At 43.1% G+C, this 20,139-nt stretch overlaps 1 protein-coding gene across 2 annotated transcripts in view; it reads right to left on the bottom strand.

Annotated features, from left to right (window-relative positions):
- Mrpl48 (mitochondrial ribosomal protein L48) overlaps positions 1 to 20,139 on the bottom strand; it is a 39,111-nt gene that overhangs the window by 1,602 nt on the left and 17,370 nt on the right. For both annotated transcript variants that reach the window (XM_052157541.1, XM_052157532.1), the window contains exons 4-7: positions 19,669 to 19,754; positions 10,852 to 11,021; positions 3,006 to 3,108; positions 17 to 106 (exon numbers count right to left, since the gene is read on the bottom strand). In XM_052157541.1, coding sequence (XP_052013501.1) covers positions 17 to 106; positions 3,006 to 3,108; positions 10,852 to 11,021; positions 19,669 to 19,754 — 449 coding nt within the window. The remainder of the gene's footprint in view (positions 1 to 16; positions 107 to 3,005; positions 3,109 to 10,851; positions 11,022 to 19,668; positions 19,755 to 20,139) is intronic.

The following is a 20,139-nucleotide window of genomic DNA, read 5'->3' as shown; positions in this document are numbered from 1 at the left end:
CCACTCTGGTACCTACCTCTCTCACTGACAATTTGACTCCTTCTGGAAGATTGCTTTGGAGTATTTCCAAGAAAATCTCTGCAAATGTAGCACTCAGACCGCTGATCTGCAAATGAAGAGAGATGCTTAAGAGAGAATGCCGAAGGCCAGGTAACTGGCAAGCAGGGCCTGGGCTCCCTTGCAACTCCAGTGGGGGAGAGCTGGCTTCTGAGCCCAGTCCCCGCAGCAGGGTTTCTCTTGCTTTTTGTGAAGGTGTCTGTTTGCTGGGACAGTCATGGCCAATGTTCCTGTAGGCAGCAGATGTCACAACCAGACCAATACTGATTTTCTGATGCAATTCAGGTTTACCACACTGGCCAGGTGCTGGTGTGTCAGTGTAACTTTTATTCAGCTGATGTAATTGTTGTCTCCAAGGCTTACTCAGTCTGCTAACCTAGGCCTAGTCCTGGAAGCTTCTAGCCTTTTATGCTCTAATCTTCTGGCTCTTTCTCATGCTCTGACTTGTCCTGCCTTCACCTGTGTCTACCTTGTTCTCATTCTCTCATATTGTCTCATATTCACTCTCTGTCTCTCTGTCTGTCTCTCTGTCTGTCTCTCTGTCTGTCTCTCTGTCTCTCTCTCTCTCTCTCTCTCTCTGTCTGTCTCTGTCTCTCTCTGTCTCTTTCTCTGTCTCTCTCTGTAATCTGTCTCTGTACAACTGTCCCAGTAAAACTCCCTCCTTTTTTTCTCTCTCTGCACTGCTCTGTAAGTAGCCTCCCTTTCCTCTCTAGTCTCCTGAGAGTTGGCACATCCTATTCTGTCAAATCTTTCTCTGATTGGTCATTTTGTCTGGCACTCAATTAGACATCACTTTCAAACATGGTGCTTCCTTCTACAAACTAACTTTACCTTCCTTGTTTGGGATTAAAGGTGTGTGCTAAGGGCATGTCTGTATTCCAGCCAGAGGGATTAAAGAAACATTCTCGGGGTTCACAGTGTGATCAAATATCCTGCAACTCTGGTGTTAGCCTTGTCTTGAGAATCCGGAGGTGAGTCAGATGTGTGGTGGAAAGGCACGAAGGGCACTGTGAGGACCCTCAAGAGAAATATCCACGTAACTCAGTCAGGGAAGGTCAAAGAAGCCTCAAGCACGAGTAATGCCTGGATTACCCTTGAAGGGAAACGGGATTAAACCGGGAGAATCAGACAGAAGCAGGTTTCAGGGCTGAGGGAGCAGCAGCAAGTTAAATGTGAATCACATAACTGCATTAGAAAATCCAGAAAAATTCTCAGGCTGGAGTGAAAGGGGCAAACAAGGAACAGCAGGAGGGGATGCACAGTGACATGAGAGCTAGAGAAGTCAGAGCTACTACTGGGTGGGATACATTATAGGCAAATTATGAGTTAAAGACAAAATTTCAAAGTACTTCAGTCTTTTTAAAATTAGCATATTTAGATTTAGGCATACAAACCTCAAAAACACACCAAGGGAAGCCAGACCCAAGGCACTGGAATGTGGAACTTTGGTTATTTAGTAGGATCTCAGTGTACATAGCCTAGCTGGCCTCATTCACAACAATCCTCCTGCTTCAGCCTCCTAACTGCTCAGATTACAAGCATGTGTTATCACACCATGCTTTATTAAAGGGCCACAAACTATACAATTCTGCTAACATAAAATACAATAAATCCCTGGGCGGTGGTGGCGCACACCTATAATCCCAGCACTCTGGGAGGCAGAGGCAGGCGGATTTCTGAGTTTGAGGCCAGCCTGGTCTACAGAGTGAGTTCCAGGGCAGCCAGGGCTATACAGAGAAACCCTGCCTTGAAAAAAAAAAAAACAAATCCAAAAAAAAAAAAAAAACCCAACAACAACAACAACAACAACAAAAAAATACAATAAATCCAGAGAAAGAAAGTAGATTCATGGTTTACAAAGGGCTAGGGAGAGTTTGGAAAGAGGAACAACTGCTGACTGACACAGGATCTCTAAGGTAATGAAAACGTTCTATAACTGATTAGTAATGGTGGCAATCCTGTCAGTTCATGTTATGTTATATTCAAAGTCCCTTTATTTCTCTGCTAGCCACTTTGTTGTTCTACACGCTGAAATTTGAGGGCGTGAAATATTGTACCAGTGAAGTTTCTTTATCACTTTATTTAAAATGTCAATTGTCTGGCTGCTGCGATGGCTCAGTGGACAAAAGCACTTCCTGCACAAGCTGGCTTTGATTACTGGGCCCCATGGTGGAAGGAGAAAACTCACTTCTGCAGATACTTGTCATCTGTTATGTGTCAGCTAAAGAAAGCAAGAAAAGTAAATGGTCACATTGGGATGAGTACAAAGTGAAAACTATGGATCTCAAAGACTTTTAATTGGAAGAAGGTAAGGAATTTGATCAGTGAACAAAGACAAAGAAGGATCATGCACTGGGCTCAAAGGATTACAGACAAAGGGAAGTTGTCCTCTGAAAAATCAGTTTTCTCTGCAGTGAGATTAGGGAGTACATTGTGGAGGACCCAACAAAGTCTTCCAGACAACTGGATCTACCATGTTTGAAATGTGTCAGTGTGTGTGTGTGTGTGTGTGTGTACACACCTAGGGTTATTGGTATATAAGGAAGCTTGGGGAACGGATGTGATTTCATAACAGGAGAGGTAGAGGAGTCAAGAGCCCAGCTCTGGAATGCAGACATCATTTAAGGCAAAGAGTGAGTCTAGACTCCTCGGCAGGGTGTCAGACAACCCTTTCACGAGGTCACCTAAGGCCACTGGAAAACACAGACATTTACATTAGGGTTCATAACAAGAGCAAATTTACAGTTTTGAAATAATTATGAAGATAATTTTATGGTCGGAGGTTATCACAACATAAGGGACTGTATTAAAGAGTCACAGCATTAGGAAGGCTGAGAACCACTGATTTAGGGAAAAGAAGACAACAGTAAGAGAAGAATAGTGGATGGAGAAAAAGATGGAGGGAGGAAACCAGAGGAGGAAAAGCACTGGGGATCCCGAGTGCTTACCTGAACCACTCGCTCATGGGTGGTAAGGACTGAGTCTAGAACCATTTTGTTGCCTTGGTCTGGTAGCCGCATCACTTCTATGGTTTTGGTGGGCATCGCATAACTGCAGAAGAAGAGTTCGCTTTTCAGAGTGTGCACTCAAGCCAGCAGCATCACTTCAACCAGGGTCATCAGCGAGACAACCATTACTCCGTGAAGATGCTCACCTGCAGCCAGTGTTAAGTAAGCAGGCATCCTTTATCTCCTCAGTATGTCTCTTAACTGAGGGGACACATTGTGCGCAATGCCTTTCTATGTCCTCAGTCACACCTGCCTGACACAATGTCCTGAGTCCAACCTGCTGATAATGCGTATGTGCTGCTACTAAAAAAGAGCCAGCTCTAAAGGAGTCCGGCCCAGCGCTTAGGTATGTTTTGGAGGCAAGCCTTGGTCACCTACTTTCTCTGGAGAAATAAGGGGACATACCTAACAGTTCTGGAAGTTTCTTTCAAGGTCAGCACCAGTAACATTCCAGACCAGGCACTGCGGGCACTGGTCTATGTATTCCTGCCTATATCCACTGAATGTCACGAGGACCCTCTCCAGTGGGACAGAAAGGTTGAAGTCACCTCGGCTGGAAATCACTCCTGCCAAGTGTGTGCTCACTCTATTAGCTTCTGTAGGCCAAATTCTCCAGGGAACAGAGCAGTGGGTTTAGAGTCTCCCACTTATCCGCAACATGTGCTTTCCTCAGTGAGATACTCTCCCTCTGAGCTTCATGTAGAAATGAAAGTACAATCCGAGCCTCTGTGAGTACACTGACGGTCATATGTGCTGGTAAAATAAACTAACGTCTAAGAAGAAAGTATGGTATTAATATTGTATTCATCTCACCAAAAAGTTCATCAAATTAAAGAGAATGAAATACTAATAATGACAATAGAATCCCTGATTTTCTACACCCCAGTTTCACCAAATGGTCCCTGTGGATGGACCTCTAGAGAAGGACACTTAGTGGGACAGAAACTGGAACAAAAGCCTGATGGTCCCAGATTGAAAGCCCAGGCCTGCCCTTACTGCCTGACCCCCCCCCCCCCCCCGGGTCAATCCAGCCCTGTTTCTGTGTGTCTGTTTCTTCAGTTAGCGAATGAGAAGAACATGCCTTGTCACAGGTTTGCAGCCATGATGGAGACTACACAGCTTGTGTCCTGTCATACCACACCCTCAAATGCCATTTCCTTTGCCCTGATAAATGGTTGTGAATTCCTAAGAACTGTGGACTCCTTCAGGTACCTGCTCCGAACAGCTGCACTGACCATCCCAGCACAATCTCTGATTGCCTCTTTCCATACACATATGGTAATAAATCCATAATATTAAAAAGTGGAGACAGATGGGTAGTGGTGGCGCACACCTGTAATCCCAGCACTCTGGGAGGCAGAGGCAGGAGGATTTCTGAGTTCAAGGCCAGCCTGGTCTACAGAGTGAGTTCCAGGACAGCCAGGGCTATACAGAGAAACCCTGTCTCAAAAAAACCAAATCCAAAACAAAACAAAACAAATCAAACAAACAAAAAAAGTGGAGACACAATCTTAGACTCTTTACGAAAAGACAAATAAAATAATTATGTGAGAGTTATTAAAAGTACGAAGTATGAGATGCTACTTATCCCTCCAAGTAGTCTGCAGGAAAGACTGACTAGAATGGAAACTGACCATTTGTACTACTAATCATGTGTTTTACATTTCAATGCTTACTTTCAGTACAATTTCATTCATTTATTCATTAAAAAATTTGTAAGCCTGTAAGACGGCCCTGTGAATAAAAGTATCAGGCACCATGCCTGACAATCTAAGTTCAATTTCTGGGACCTACATGGTGAAAGGAGAGAACTGATCCCACAGCTGTCTTCTGACCTCCAGCTGTGCTGTGTACAGGCACACATGCACATACATACACATAAATAAATGTAACAAAATTATTAATAGCCTGCTCTGCCCTAGGCATTCTAGGGACAAATGAAGTCAGTGCCTTCAAAGAATGTCAAATATTTCAGAGAAAAAGTGGTTCAGGGATGGCACCATGGGTGAAGTAATGATTTAACAAGACAAAAAAAAATGTACTTAGGATGCTGGAGAAATGGTTTAGCAGTTAAGAGCACTAGCTGTTCTTCCAGGAAACCCAGGTTTGAGTCCCAGTGCCCACATGGCAACTCATAACCATGTGTAGCTCCAGTTCCAGGAGATCTAACGTCCTCTTCTGGACTCACCAGGCACCAGGCATGCATGTGTTTCATGTTCAGGTAAAACAGTCATCCATAATTAAAATAAATTAATTTTTAAAAATATACTTCGGAGCCAGGCAGTAGTGGTGCACAACTTCAATCCCAAGGTTATATAGAGAAACTTTGTCTCAAAAATCCAAAAACAAGCAAGCAAATAAAATGAGGTAGAGACCAATTTCACACACACACACACACACACACACACACACACCTGTAATACTAGCAGAATTGGGAGGTAGAGGCAGAATGATTAGATTGTTCAAGGCCATTTTGGCTACATCCTGAGTCTAAATGAAAAAATAAGTAAGCACTGAGAAAACGGGTCATTTCACAGTAGCACACGCCTTTAAGTAGTCAGAGTACAGTCCTTTTGGTTCACTCATCTACATTCTCTGCACTTTCCAGTTTTCTTGCAATGAATAAAAGCTGATCAAACAGCAGAAACACAAAAGGGAAAAGCAAGGAAAAAAAACCAACAAGCTATTTGAAAAGTCAACCCAGCTGACAGTGTTCTCTTTGGACTTCGGAGAAGGCTCTGGGCTCCATCCCCAGCACAGCAAATACCGGGGAAGCTGGGAAGAGAGCCTGCTCAGCATGCATAAGACCTCACACTCAATGCTTGGTGCTGCTAAAACAAACCCCAAAATATCCAGAAAGAGCACAAAACTATTCTTAAAAAAATTCTTTTTTGAAAGTGGATTTTTTAAAAAAAAAAAAAAAAAAAAAAAAGGAAAAAACAGTGGCCTCAGAGCTAATGATGTTCACTGGTTCTTTCTCCATGGAACACAGGCTAGTCAGCTGAGTGTCATTTCCGTCCCCCTAGGCAGCTGCTTAGCCAGGGAAGCAGGCAAATCAGGAGAGAGGCCTCTTCTCTGCTCTGCTCTGCTGCAGGAAGTGGCAGCTGCACATTCCTGACCATGTGCAGAACAAAAGCTGATGAGCTGCTCTTGCAGCCCAATTCCAACTCAAGGTCACAGTCAGTGTCCTCAGACCTCCATTCCCACTCCAGAGGAAAAATTAAATGAAAACCACGAGAAAACAAAATCATTTCTGAAAATCTGAGCAATGTGAACGTGTAGTGATACAACAGCTGGAAAAGCTCAGTCAACCAGGGCATAGGTCGGGTCAAAGCAAACAGCTCTTTCTGCTGAGCTGTGTGCAGCAAAGAGCCAAGAGAGAGTCAGAACCAGGGTGCCATTCATCACGCTGTCCCAGGAAGCATGGCCACAGCGCTGGAGCACAGTCCAAATCAGCCACCAATTACTGCGTGCCTAGAATGTACTGCGGACCAGGCCAGTCCTAGGGTTGCGCCACTAAAGACAGAAGCAGCTCCTGCCTTACAGAACTTAACATAGTACAGAACATAATCTGAAAATCATAGTTAAATACGTCTACGGATAAAAAATGCATGTGATTAAAAGGAATTTGTGTACCCTTTATTTCTCTTAAATATATTATAGAAGGATCTGACTTAAAAAGCTTTCCTGAAGAAGTAATAAACAAGATGACCTAGGAAACCACTGGGGCTGGACTGAAGAGGAAGTTTAGTTGGTAGAGTACTTGCCTAGCAAGCGTGAAGCCCAGGGTTCAATCCCTAGCACAGAATTAACTAAACCATGGGGCAGGAACCATCAATCCCAGTACCTGGAGAGGGAAATGGAGGATCAGCCTTAGCTACATAGTAAGTTCAAGGCTAGCCTGGGCTGCAAGAAACCCTATCTCAAAATAAAGAGAGGAAGAAAGGAAAAGAAGGTGGGAGGGATGAAAAGAGGGGAAGGAAAGAAAAAAAGTGAGGGGCTGTGGAGGCAGAACAGTCCCAACTCATGACAAACTACCTGAGCTCTTATTTACCCTTTTAAAAAAATCATCTCACTTAAAAAATTAATTTTAAGAAGAAATGTGAGCTGTATAAGCTTATAGAGCTCATGCTCTGCCGTGAGGGGAAGTGCAGAGCCACGGTAAGTTTGCAGAGCCTCCAATTCAGTCAGACACGCGCCATACTGACCAGCTGACCATAAATCACAGTCTTACTTAGAAATGAGATCTTGTGTTCTCACAGAAACTCATGCCGACGTGTAGTGGCTTTATTCATAATTGCCAAAAATTAGAAGCACAAATACCCTTCATTTAGCAAATGGGAATTGAAGCACATTCTTTTAAAGAAATGCTTCTGAGCAACAGAAAGGAGCAAAGTGTTTGATGCAGACAAATACAGGTGAATTTTGACTATATTATTCCAAGTGAAGAATGTCATATTCAAAAGGAACATGTATTTTTTTTTTAAACTTATATGGCATTCTGAAAGAGACAAAACTACAGGCAAAGGGGAAGGAAATAGATTAGAAGTTAGCAAGGGCCAGGCAGTGGTGGTGCACACCTTTAATTCCAGCACTTGGGAGGCAGAGGCAGGCAGATTTCTGAGTTCGAGGCCAGCCTGGTCTACAGAGTGAATTCCAGGACAGCCAGGGTTACACAGAGAAACCCCCGCTCAAAAAAACAAAAAACAAAAAACAAAAAACAAGCCGGGTGATGGTGGTGCACGCCTGTAATCCCAGCACTCTGGGAGGCAGAGGCAGGCGGATCTCTGAGTTCGAGGCCAGCCTGGTCTACAGAGTAAGTTCCAGGACAGCCAGGGCTATACAGAGAAACCCTGTCTTGAAAAAAACAAATACAAACAAACAAACAAACAAAAAACAAAACAATGGTTAGTGGGAAAGGAGTTGACTGCAGAAGCAGAAAACTCGGGATAACTAAAATGTTTTTGTTTTTTTTAGTTTTTTTGATTTTTTTTTTTTTTTTTTTTTATAAACTAAAATGTTTATATCCTGACTACAACTGAGCTGGCGCCACTGTGCCCTCTAGTCACGGCCCATAGAATATCCCACCGAGGTGCATGGCGGCAGACGGCCTGCCTGCACATCAAGATTACAAATGAAGACCCACTCCAGTGGCCATAAGTAGATGGCAAGTTAAAAATAAACACAATGAAAACAAAAGTCATGTCATAAATCCTAGCCAGACAGCAGGGCTCGCCCGAGATTCCAAGCCAACATCCCCCTGTGTTGCAAAGATTAGGAAGGGCTAGACTAGGGCTCAGGTCATACCAATCACTCTGGCAATGTCTCCTTAGAGTAATTAAGTTGAGTACAAACTTAAAAGGGAAGCCATTTCTCATCAAGTGACTTAATGCTATTTAAGGTCAACCACAGGACATGTGAGCCGTCAGAAACCCTGAGATAAGACACAAAAGGCAGAGGCTCTGGAACAGACACGGAGTTCTCTTCTCTTACATTCTCCCAGCAGCTCCATAGAATGTATGAGGAGAGCATGCAAAACTGCCTGAATCAGAGGGAAAACTGTCATGACTCTAACTTCCCCCAAACTGATCTACAGGCTGTACAAATGTCAAAAGACCATAGTGGGCTTTTCTCTAGACATCAAGTCAATACAAAATTTAATGGAAAAAACAAAAGGCCATTATAGAAAGATAATTTTTAAAAAGAACAAAGCATAGTCAAGTTATAGTAACCCAAATACTGAAGTATTCATGTAAGCACAGATATATAGACCAATGTAACATAAATCACATCAGGGAACAGACATTCCAAAGATACTCAGATATTCCATGGAGAAAAAAGTCCTTTTACCAAATGATGAAACAACTGAACAGTCATATTAGAAAAGAAAGGCAAGAGAGAAAAAAGAAAAAAGAAACCAACTCCCTCTTGAAAAGGATGGGACAAACACAAATTATACACCATATAAGAAAACAGTACAAAATGGGTCAGGCTTAATGTAAGAGGATTGCTAGCAGATGGCTTTATAGTTGTGGATTAGACAGTAAGTTATTATATATGACACCAAAGGCATAAACCATAAAAGAAAAATTAACAATTCACACTTAACAAACTTAATAAATACTACCCTACCCTTCTAAAGAAACACTTAAGGAAATAGGTTAGAGCCAGGCAGTGGGGACATATGCCTTTAGTCCCAGCACTTGAGGCAGAGGTAGGCGCATCTCTGTGAGTTTGAGGCTAGCCAGGTCTTCACAGAGAAATCCTGTCTTGAAAAACTGAAAGGAAGAAAGAAAGAAGAAAAATAGGTTGAATGTGATGGCTCATGCCTATAATCTCAATGCTTAGGAGGCAGAAGCAGGAGGACTGCTACAAGTTTGAGGAGTTAACCTGGTCTAAATTATGAGTTCCTGGCATGCCAAGGCTACCACAGTGAAACTCTATCTTAAAAACAAAACTGAACAGAATCACCTATTGACAGATGAATAGAGAAGCAAAATACAGGATATAATGGAATATTCAGCCTTAAAAAAGGAAAGTCTGACATATGGTACAACACGGATAAATTCTACAGACATTATGCTCAGCAAAATGAACAGTCACAGAATAAATATACAGTATAATTCTACTTCTAGAAGGTAATCAAAAACAGACAAAAAGTCGGAGGTTGTGGGGGTCCAGGGAGCAGCAGAGGAGGGAAAGCAGAATTACTGTTTAGTAAGTGCAGAATTTCAGTTTTTTTTTTTTTTTTTCAAGACAGGGTTTCTCTATGTATTCCTGGCTGTCCTGGAACTCACTCCGTAGACCAGGCTGGCCTCGAACTCAGAAATCCACCTGCCTCTGCTGGGATTACAGGCGTGCGCCACCACGCCCGGCAGAATTTCAGTTTTATAAGCTGAAAAAGTTATAAACACAGGAGGTGGTAACAACTGCCCATTATGAATCACCAGGCCAATGCACATTTAAAAACACTTAAGATGGAGCTGGTGAGATGGCTCGGCAGGTAAAGGTGGCTGTCAGCCACCAAGCCTGATGAACTGAGTCTCTAGGACCCACGTGGCGTATTCACCCCCAGACCCAAATATACACAATAAACACAGAAATACAATAAAGAATTTTAAAAGTAGTTTAAAAAATTTTAAAGATAAAAATTTTTAAGAATTTTTAAAATAATAAAAAATTATTATTTTCACATATATTTTGCCAAAAACTTTAAAAACTTGCAAAAACATTCTTTGATGAACTTAAACACATTATGCTAAGTGAAGGTCAGAGACAAACAGCTGCCTACTGTGTGGCTCCATTTACCGCTATTCTGAAGACATTAAGACAACAGGAACACAGGGCAGTGCGATGAACGCTCAACAGGGAGGGCACCAGCCAGCAAGCCTGATGTCCACAGAGCTCCCCAGGGAACAAAAGCACCGCTCCTGCAAACGGATCTGTGTGTGATCTGTGACCTCCACATGCGAGCTGTGCCATATGAGACATATGGCATTTGTGAGCGCACACACACACACACACACACACACACACTACATTAATAAATTAATCAACTTAAAACTGGGCCAGATAACTTATCAGTGGTTGCCAACACCTGGGTTGGGGAGGGGAGGAGACAGGCTTTCCAGAGGGAGCAACGGGAACTTGTGAGGTTAATGATCTGTTCTGTACTTTGACTGTAACTTTCATCACATACACATTACTTTACCGAAACCTGAGTTGACAGAAGAAATGGAGCATGATACCCAGACCAGGAACATCCAAACAAAGGCGTCCCTCCTACCTTTCCTCGACTTTGATGGATAGCTGGTTGCAGAGGCGGTGGACATACTGGGCATAACTTTCTGCCAGACTCATGTCGTAAGCTGTCAGGTGGATATTTAAAACCCCATATTCGTAATCTGTCCCCACATTAATGGCTCTCACTTCTACTTTCGATTTCTTCTTTTTGGGCTGAATAAAAAAAAAAAAAAACAGAACAAAACAAAGAGAAAGGAAATTAGTCAAAGTGTTGTATAAAAAATTTAATGAGCTGGGCATGGCAGGGAAGGCTTCTAACTCCAGTACTCCGGAGACAGGGGCAGGTGGATTTCTGTAAATTCAAGGCTAACCTAGTCTACCTAGAGAGTTTCAGACTAGCCAGGGCTACACAGTGAAACCTTATATAATTATAATAATAATAATAACAACAACAACAACAATAATAATTTTGAGGAGAAGGAGAAATGAAGATGAAGAAGGAAGAAAAACGAAATAATTAAATCATAATGTGTTCATATTTTTTTAAAGTAAAATTGTTTACCATTTTTTCCCTCAGGTTATCCTTCTGAGATGCTAACATTCTCATGGGAAGGAATAGGTAATTTCCCTTACCAATGGCCAGTTGAAGGAAAAGAGAGCTTGTATTATTTTAACAAGACTCACGTGACTGTCTTCTGCCATTGCCTGGTTTTGAGGCTCACCTCCCATCTCTGTTTCTCAACTTGCAAACTGATAGTTATGCTAAAGCAAAATAAATTTCTTTCTTTTTTTTTTTTTTTTGGTGTTGATTATCAAACTGTTAGTATGCACTCCATTGGTTAGCTAATTCAACCTAAGATGCTTTTTGCTTGTTTGCTTGATATTTGTTCGCGCGCGTGTGTGTGTGTGCATTTGTGTGTGTGTGTGTGTACATGCATGCACAGACCATGGATGGCACATGAGTAGAAGGCAGAGGACAAACTGATGGAACTGGTTTTCTTTCCACTAAGTTAATTCCAGGGACCAGGCTTGGCAGCAGGCCCCTTAGCCCCCTCAGCGATCTTGCCAGTCCACAGCCCACTTCTAGGAAACAGGAGTCAAGAGTCACCGTTTCCACATGAGCAACCAGGTCAGTGACCCAGCATCACAGCAATGCACCATCACCTCTGTCATATACTGAATATCCACAGGTGATGTTTCTGTACGTGTATTTTGTTCTGATGAGTGCTGTATCTATGCTTTAGCCTAGATCACATTGTTGTCACATTGCTTCCAATAATAACTGGAGATTTATTCAGTCTTGCTGCTGGTAAAAATCATTTTTAAAGACAATTGGGAGTTGAGGTACAGCTCAGATGAAGCACGTCCTTGGTACTCGAGAAGGCTCGGGCTGAATCCCCAGCGCTAGAGGAGTAGGAGCAGCTAACCGCAGCAGTGCATATTTAGAATCCTAGCACCAGAGAAACTGGCAGGAAGGTCACAAGGCCCACCTAAGTTATATAGTAAGCCCCTGTTTCCAAAAGAAAACCTAAGACTTCTGTATCTCACGTCGTCCCTGTACTGCAGTTACACCGTACTGCTCCTGAGAGAGCACGGTCACGTTCCAGGCCAGCCTCAGACAGCAGGCATGCAGCATGGTGAAGCAGGGGTGGGTCAGGAGAGGGGCTTACAGAAACAGTAACTCTGATCAAAGAGTCTCACAACATGTCCTGCCCTTGAACAAAATGTTGAATATAAAGTGATTGTAAAGGCAACACATATTCCAGATTTTAATCTTGATTCTGTATGAGAAAAATGTGAAGCCATAAATATTAAGGTTTCTCTTTCAGAGTTACATAGCCAGGAAAGACGGACTTCAGGAACTAAAATCTACAACTACTTAACAGCAATACAGATATTTATCTAGAGCAGGCTCTTTTGTATTACTAAGGTTTTCAACAGGAGTGGCAGCTGCAGGACTCTGGGCCTTGCTGTGAGTGTAAAGTCAACCATAGATCAACTATTTCCCTGGCCAAACCCAGCTAGGATTCTTCACCATGACAGTAAATGCTGCTTGGGTCAGAAGGCTGAATGAAGCCCGGCGGGCGCAAAGGAAGAGGGTGCAGAGTCCATCGGGGAGGGGAGCTCCTCTGAGGACTGCAGGAGGCTTTCTGTAGCCAAGGGAGTGCCAGGCCTCTTCAAAGGCACTGCTTTAAGAGAACAAAGAAAGCTGATTCCAGTATCCTCAGCATCCCCTGCTCTTCCATGCTGGCCTAGATCTGCCTGGACAGACCCACATTACCAATAGCACAGTGATATTATTTTACATCAGTTCTAAGCCAGGGTACAGCACAGACAAGAGCTTAACTGAGTATAATGCCTGATGCTGATTTCTATGAAAACCTTTTGTGGTGGTTTTTGCTGCTGTGGTTTGGGGGATTATTGGGGACCAACTCAAGGCCTTGTGCATGCCGAACATATGCTTTGCCACTGAGCTACAGCCTCCTTTCCCTGGCTTATGTAATCTTATTGTACCCTGCCCCACCCCCACCCTCTAGTCATCCTCTCCTTCAGAGTCCAGGCCTTAATGAATGCCCATGGGGAATTAGAGACACCTGAAAGCGATAAATAAGAACAGAGCTGCGCTTTGGAAGCCTACCCTACTGGCACAAGGACAGTCATGCAAGAAAGGAAGGAAGGCTAGGGAATAAGTGTCAGGGACAATGATGACTGTCCAACAAGCCTCCACACTGCTGTGGCTGGCCTGGATTTACTGGGGTGGCACAGGGCAGTGTGGCCCACCTATGCTCCCAAAGGATTATACTCTGATCCCCCGAATGAATCGTAAAGAAATTATTAATCACTTCTGTACAAGAATCAACATTGTTGCCCTTTATTTCACAGGTACTCTGGAGGCAAGTTTTTGCCCACCCTTACTGGCAAAGAGCTGACAGAAGAGTCAAATTAGAACCATGGTTTCTCTTACAGTTGGAAGAGATCGTAAGAGATTATTTTGTCTCTCCTTCCATGATATAGAAACAAATACTTGTTTAGGATTTCAACAGTACAGTAATGGCAAAGGTAAGTACTTTCTGTCTGTTTAGGGCAGGAAGCCGAGCCCAGGCTCTACACTGTAAAGTGAGAGCATCTGTCTGTCTGAGCAGGAGAACCTGGAAAGGTGTGCATCATCCAACATCTCCAAGCTAAAGCCCTGACACGCCGCAACATTCAGCTCCCAGAAGTTCCAGTGATAGGGAACAGAGAGCTGGGCGCCTGGATGGTCCAGGGATGGTCCTGTGGAAAGTCTGTAAGGATCTGAGCGTGGGCACACGCTGACTGCGGGCATAGTATAATCCAGGGCCCAACACTCCAGAGGCAGTGTCCTCATTTGTAAGAGCAATTATTGTAAAGCTGTTAGCCATGACAGGAACTTTTGATGAGCTTCTACAAAATGGAAATGGCAGAGATGTTAGATGGCTTCTGACCATCTTAAGTTCAAATACTTATTCTGAAAACACTAGTCAAGGGTAAACCATTACCCTTTTCTTCAACTACATCTTTAATAACCAATATCTTATTGAATATACCAGCTTTAATTCCATAAAAACGAAATGATGTTTGTAAAGACCAGTATATAGTAGTCATAGCACCTGGTATAAAAAAAGAAATTGTTTTGTAGTGTTTTTTGTTGTTGCTTCTTTTGAGACAGAGTCTTATTATGTAGCCCTGGCTGGCCTGGAATTCACTATGTAGGCCAGGCTGGCCTTAAATTTATCTACCTCTGCCTCCTGAGTGCTGGGACTAAAGACATGCACCACCATGCCTCATACCTTAAATATTTTCCTAATAAGAAGCATGTCACTACGTCCCCATCCACCGACGATGAGGATGATGATGATGATGACTGGGCTTAGAGATAAAAGGATGAATGAGACAGCACCTGATACATGAACTGTGGTAGTGATTTGACTACCCACAGTAAGGGCTTAAACAAGATCGAGGTTTCTTTCTCTGTAATATAGAAATCAATTAAGTATACCATCATTTGTTCTGCCATCCTTCTCATTTGTAATCTGAAAATTAAACCTAATTTGAAAGAATAGGTGTGGCAGGGCAAGACTCCTAGGGATCTAGAGAGCAGAGGCTCTCACGGTGAAGGCTAGGTCTTCACAGAAGCCATTCTGTGAAGCCAGCTAACAATTTTATGTTCTGTATAGCTCAGTGTTACAAACTACCCCAAGCAACTAGATATTCCCAGATGACTGTCACATACCCAGCGTGTGTGAACACAGGTGGCATTTAACATCATTGACTCTTACAGGAAACATCACTTTATTTATATATTCATCATTTGAAAATGACAGGTAAAATTGTACTTTACATGTACATATGCATATATGCATAGACATACACATACAGGCATATTCGCACATTTATGTACACACATATATGCATATGTACATACACACAACAGAACTGCTTGTGGGTTTTATTCCTCTAGTAAAGCACGCAGCACATGCCCTCAGCTGGATCTGGAGACTTCTCAGCTGTCTGTGCCTTTGCAGGACTGAGTCCTGTTCACCTGGGCATCAGTGCTCAGCACAGAGCAAGCACACAGCAGATATTCAATGACACCTCGATTCACTGAGATCCAAAGAGCAGACTTTTAAGGGGAAATATGGGTCCGAATACAAGTGTCCCCAAGCCATTTCTATCATCCATGTCTAGAACTGCAGTCACCAAAACAGCAAAGGCAATCTTGTTCTAGTTAGCTAGGACTATTAGCTATATACAGTAATTCCAACTTGCTCATTTTTCTTGAAATGATTCCAGGCGCCATACAGATGATCTCTACATAGAGATGTTAATACAAAATAAATATCGTCCAAAAAGAAGACACGTCTTTTGCGTCAACAGTAGTAACAGCATATTTCCCTAGAGGAAAGGTATCTTGGTTGCTAAAGGCCACTCTGTAAAGATGGAAATCAGCTGAGTTATGAAAGTCACAGCATAGTCTTGCCCCAGAACCTGGAAAACCACTTATGTTGTCTCTGATTTCACCCTCCCACACCTTCCTCTCTGCTGAGCTGCTCTTATTTCAAGACTAGAAGCTAGACAGCAGCTAAGGGCAAGCGAGTCAGCGAGTGAGCGAGTGAGTGAGTGAGTGAAAGTCGGTAGAGTATACAGTTATGAGACTTTAAAATTATTTGTGTGTGTTTGAACACATGTATGCATGGGTGTGGTGCACACACACACACACACACAAAACAGATGACAAGTATCTGCAGAAGTGAGTTTTCTCCTTCACCCTAGGTCCCAGTCAGCTTGTGCAGGAAGCGCTTTTGTCCACTGAGCCATCACAGCAGCAAGACGATTGTTATTTTAAATAAAGTGATAAAGAAACTTCACTGGTACAATATTTCACACCCCCAAATTTCAGCGTGTAGAACAACAAAATGGCTAGCAGAGAAATAAAGGGACTTGACTATAAGATAACATGAACTGACAGGATTGTGGGCTGCATATAAAAGCCCATTAAATCTGGTGGTTTGACAAGGTTTTGGCTTCATGGGAACTTGACCTTGGTGGTGGTTTGTGCTGCTTCTTGTAATTTTGACCAACTGTTAATAAATAGGATGGGGTCTTCCAACTGTTAGACTATTATTACTTCTAACCTGTCAAAGGGGGAAAAATCACTCAAAAAAATCTGAAGCATTTAAAAAGTCAACAGAAGGATGCAAAGCATTTGGAGAAACATGAGATTTACAAACAAGTGCTGAGTCCAGTCACACACTGGAAATCATCCCTCGCTGTCAAGAGTCATCCTGGGTCTGGCATGATGGGGACCATGGAAAGACAGGAAAGATATGAATTCATGGAGAGGAAAGAGTAGAGCAAAGGCAGAGAAGCTGGAGAGAACATGGGTGTGAGACAAAGTATGCAGAACATCAAGAGAGGCTGGGCTGGGGGGTAGCTGTGGGGCTACGGTGATGTGTCCCCATCACCCCTCCCCACTTCCCATAAAGCTTCCCTCTATCCCTCCCCTCATTACCTCCTCAGGGACAAGGACTCATGATTTTAGGGATGAGAACCAAGTGAAGAGTTACAAATTAACCAGTACAAGAATGAGGCCATGCAGCGCTGACAAGAATGCCCCTTCCTTTCCGAGGTTCCAAAGTCAGAGGGTGGCTGGCATAGAGGCCCACTCCTTTAATCCCAGCATTCAGGAGGCAGAGGAGGCAAGTGGATCTCTGTGAGTTACAGGCCAGTCAGTGCCTCAGTGAGACCCTGTCTCAAAACCAACCAACCAACCAACCAACCAACCAACAAACAACCCTTCCTTAAAAAAAAAAAAAACAAAAAAACCCAAAACTTTTAGAGGACTGGATAGTGCATTTGGAAGGAGGGAAGGGAAAACACCAGCAGAAAAGAGACAGAGGCACTCTGAACATGAGCTTGGGAAATGACTAGCATCTCCTTGGGGATATCAAACTCCAAGAGAATGAGAAAGACAGCAGGTATGGAAAAACTGGGAAACTGACTACTTACTGTTTTTATTGTTGTTTGATAATTTGTTTTCTTACCCTGAGGTTTCAAGGAAACCACACAGTTATCTAGAGCAGGTCCTCAGAGAGTGAAAAGTGACAAGACAGAGCCTCTGAAGGTATGGACAAAAGCTTCCATTGTGCTGTACTGAAGAACCACCCAGCACACGGTGCTAGCCACCGTGTGACAAACAGTATCAGGACCCGCAGCCCTGAGCACTACTCCTTCCACACAGCTATGGTCGTCTGAAGCAGGCTGCTTGCAGGTATGGATTCTTCTGTTACCTCTGTTTTACAGAGTTCCCCAGAATAGCCCCAATAACCACATTTCAGCTTAATTGGATCGATATTTTATATTGTCCCTGCTTGGTGCCAGGTTCTACCGAGGACACAAAGAAAACCAAAACATATCCTCTGCCCTTAGGTATCCTGTTAAGTATCTAGAAGAGGAAGACGCCATCAAAACAGACAGTAAGTCCTAGGACACAGGGAACACAAGGAACTGTGGCAGCTCTCGGTAGAACAAATAACTCCATGCAGGAGACCCAAGAAGGCTTCTCAGAGGATGATTCATTTCTGTCCTGGTTTAAAGACTGGAGAGAGCCAGGAGTGGTGGTGCATGGCTGAGATCCCAGCCCTGGGAAGCCTACAGCAGGAGAATCATAAGTTTAAAAAAAAAAAATGCTGAGAACTTTTTTAAGTGAGGAAGGGAACAAGCATAGGAGGCCTGACACAGGCATGAAAAGCAAGAGGCACAATATAGGAAGTCAGGGGACCTGGGAGGCAAGAGAAGGAGCCAAAAAGAAACTGTTTTCCTAACAATTTTAAATAGGCAAGGCATCAATGGGCATATTAAACAATAGACTTCTGTTCATTAAACATTACAAGGATTCATGATACCTGAATTGAAAAATCATTGAACAATTGGAGCCAAAGTTTTATATCCTTTATAAAGTGTGACAAATGGTATGAGGGCTGGGTATGCACCTTAGTGACAGCACACTTGTTTACCACAAAGAAGGCCCCAGAGGAGCCACACCACAGGGGAACAATAGAGACAAAAGCTATAAACTCAGCTGGGCATAGTGTCTTGGGCTTCTAATTCCAAGTCTCATATAAATATCTTTTTCCATATAATTAATTTCAGTATTTATCTGACCTAAACAGATGAGGCTGATTTACCCAGAGTCTCAGTGCTTAAACAGGGCAGAACCGACCCTGAACGTTTCCTGTGGGAAGCCTGCCTGACATAGGTCTCAAGTGTGAATGCTCTTATGAAATTCTCTGATGGCAAGTTCAGCAGCTATAAAGTCTAAATACAGTGCTTTGCACTCTGATTTAGAGAGAGGGGCAATGGCAGGTATATAGTTGTATGGGCGGATTAAATCTTCTCAATTATAGTGCTTACAGGAAGCCATAGACTCAAGACTCAGAGCCAAAGTAAAGCCTCCCCACACACAGGGAAATTTAACCATCCACAGAAGCTATCACGCACTGGGGCCAGAGAAACAGGTGAAATGACTGAACGATGTTTAGTATTGCTTCTCCTTATCACTCTCAAAGACCCAAGGGCCTCGTACATATTTACATCTGTAAATACTCTAAAAACCAGTTATTAGGCTGAAAATATCAACCCATCTCCTGCTTAGCACCCACCATTCATTCAACTAATGTTGACTTAAATTTTTATTTATTTTTGTTTTTAATTGCATATGTGTGTCTGTGTGTGGGTATGTGCATATGACTACAGATACTCAAGGAGACCACAATCATGGTACCCCCTGGAGCTGGAGTTGCAGGCTGTTATGAGCCATGTGACATAGGTTTGGGGAACCAAACTTGGACTCTCTGCAAGAGCAGTTCTTGAAGCAGGGCTATGGTAGCACAGACCTTTAATCCTACCTCTTAGGAGGCAGAGACAGAGGCAGGCAGATTTCTGAGTTTGAGGACAGCCTGGTCTACAAATCTAAGAACAGTGCATGCTTTTACCTATTGAGAAATCTCTCTTCTCCCCTCAGTTGTTATTAATTTATGATTTCCACTCTCTGAGGTCCGTGCTGAACAAGTAAGTACTAAGATCATTGTCTTCAGAAGTATCATAAATAATAAAAATTGGGAAACTGGGGTTTTAGTATAATAATCTGGCCAAGGAGCAAGATCAGAGGCTGGCAGAACCACTCTAGTCCTCATAATTCCAAACTAACTAACCAGAGATGACCAAGGGCCAACCCTATAGCCTTTACAGTTCTACCGTGACCCACCTGTGTACACACGATTGTCACATCTTTGTGACCCACGACATGTTCCTTCCACACAGGGCTTGCCTTGCCTCTTACCTCTAGCACTTTCACCAAGTGTTTGTATCTTCCAATGCCGTGAGTGGGCTTTGTCTTGTAGTGCCGACTGGTCCTCAGAACACCACCTAAGAGAGAGCAAGCCGACGCCAAAGGCGGCAGGTCATCTGTGTGAAGGTGGTTCTTGGTGCTCCCCAGTTTCCCCTCTTGTTCTCTCCTTTTAGCTCTGAAATATCTTCAGCCCCACCACTCATCTTTCTTTGGGAAATTCTTTTCTGAAAACGAGTGAATGGCAGTCAGGCAGACAAAGGACATCTTAATGAGACTCTCACTTCATCTTGTTCTCAACAAGCAATGTTATTTTGACATTTTCTGTTTCTTGTTTTGGTTGGGTATTTTTGTTATTGTTCCTTTGTTTATTTATTTGTTTCTGAGGGCCAGTGCAATGGCTCAGCAGGTAAGGCTGCTGCTGCCAAGGCTGATAGCTGATGACCTGAGTCTCAACGGCTGGAC

Source organism: Apodemus sylvaticus, chromosome 1 (assembly GCF_947179515.1).
Source record: "Apodemus sylvaticus chromosome 1, mApoSyl1.1, whole genome shotgun sequence".
Lineage (NCBI taxonomy): Eukaryota > Metazoa > Chordata > Mammalia > Rodentia > Muridae > Apodemus > Apodemus sylvaticus.
The sequence above is the reverse complement of the archived record's forward strand: the minus strand, read 5'-3'. Positions and strand labels throughout refer to the sequence as shown.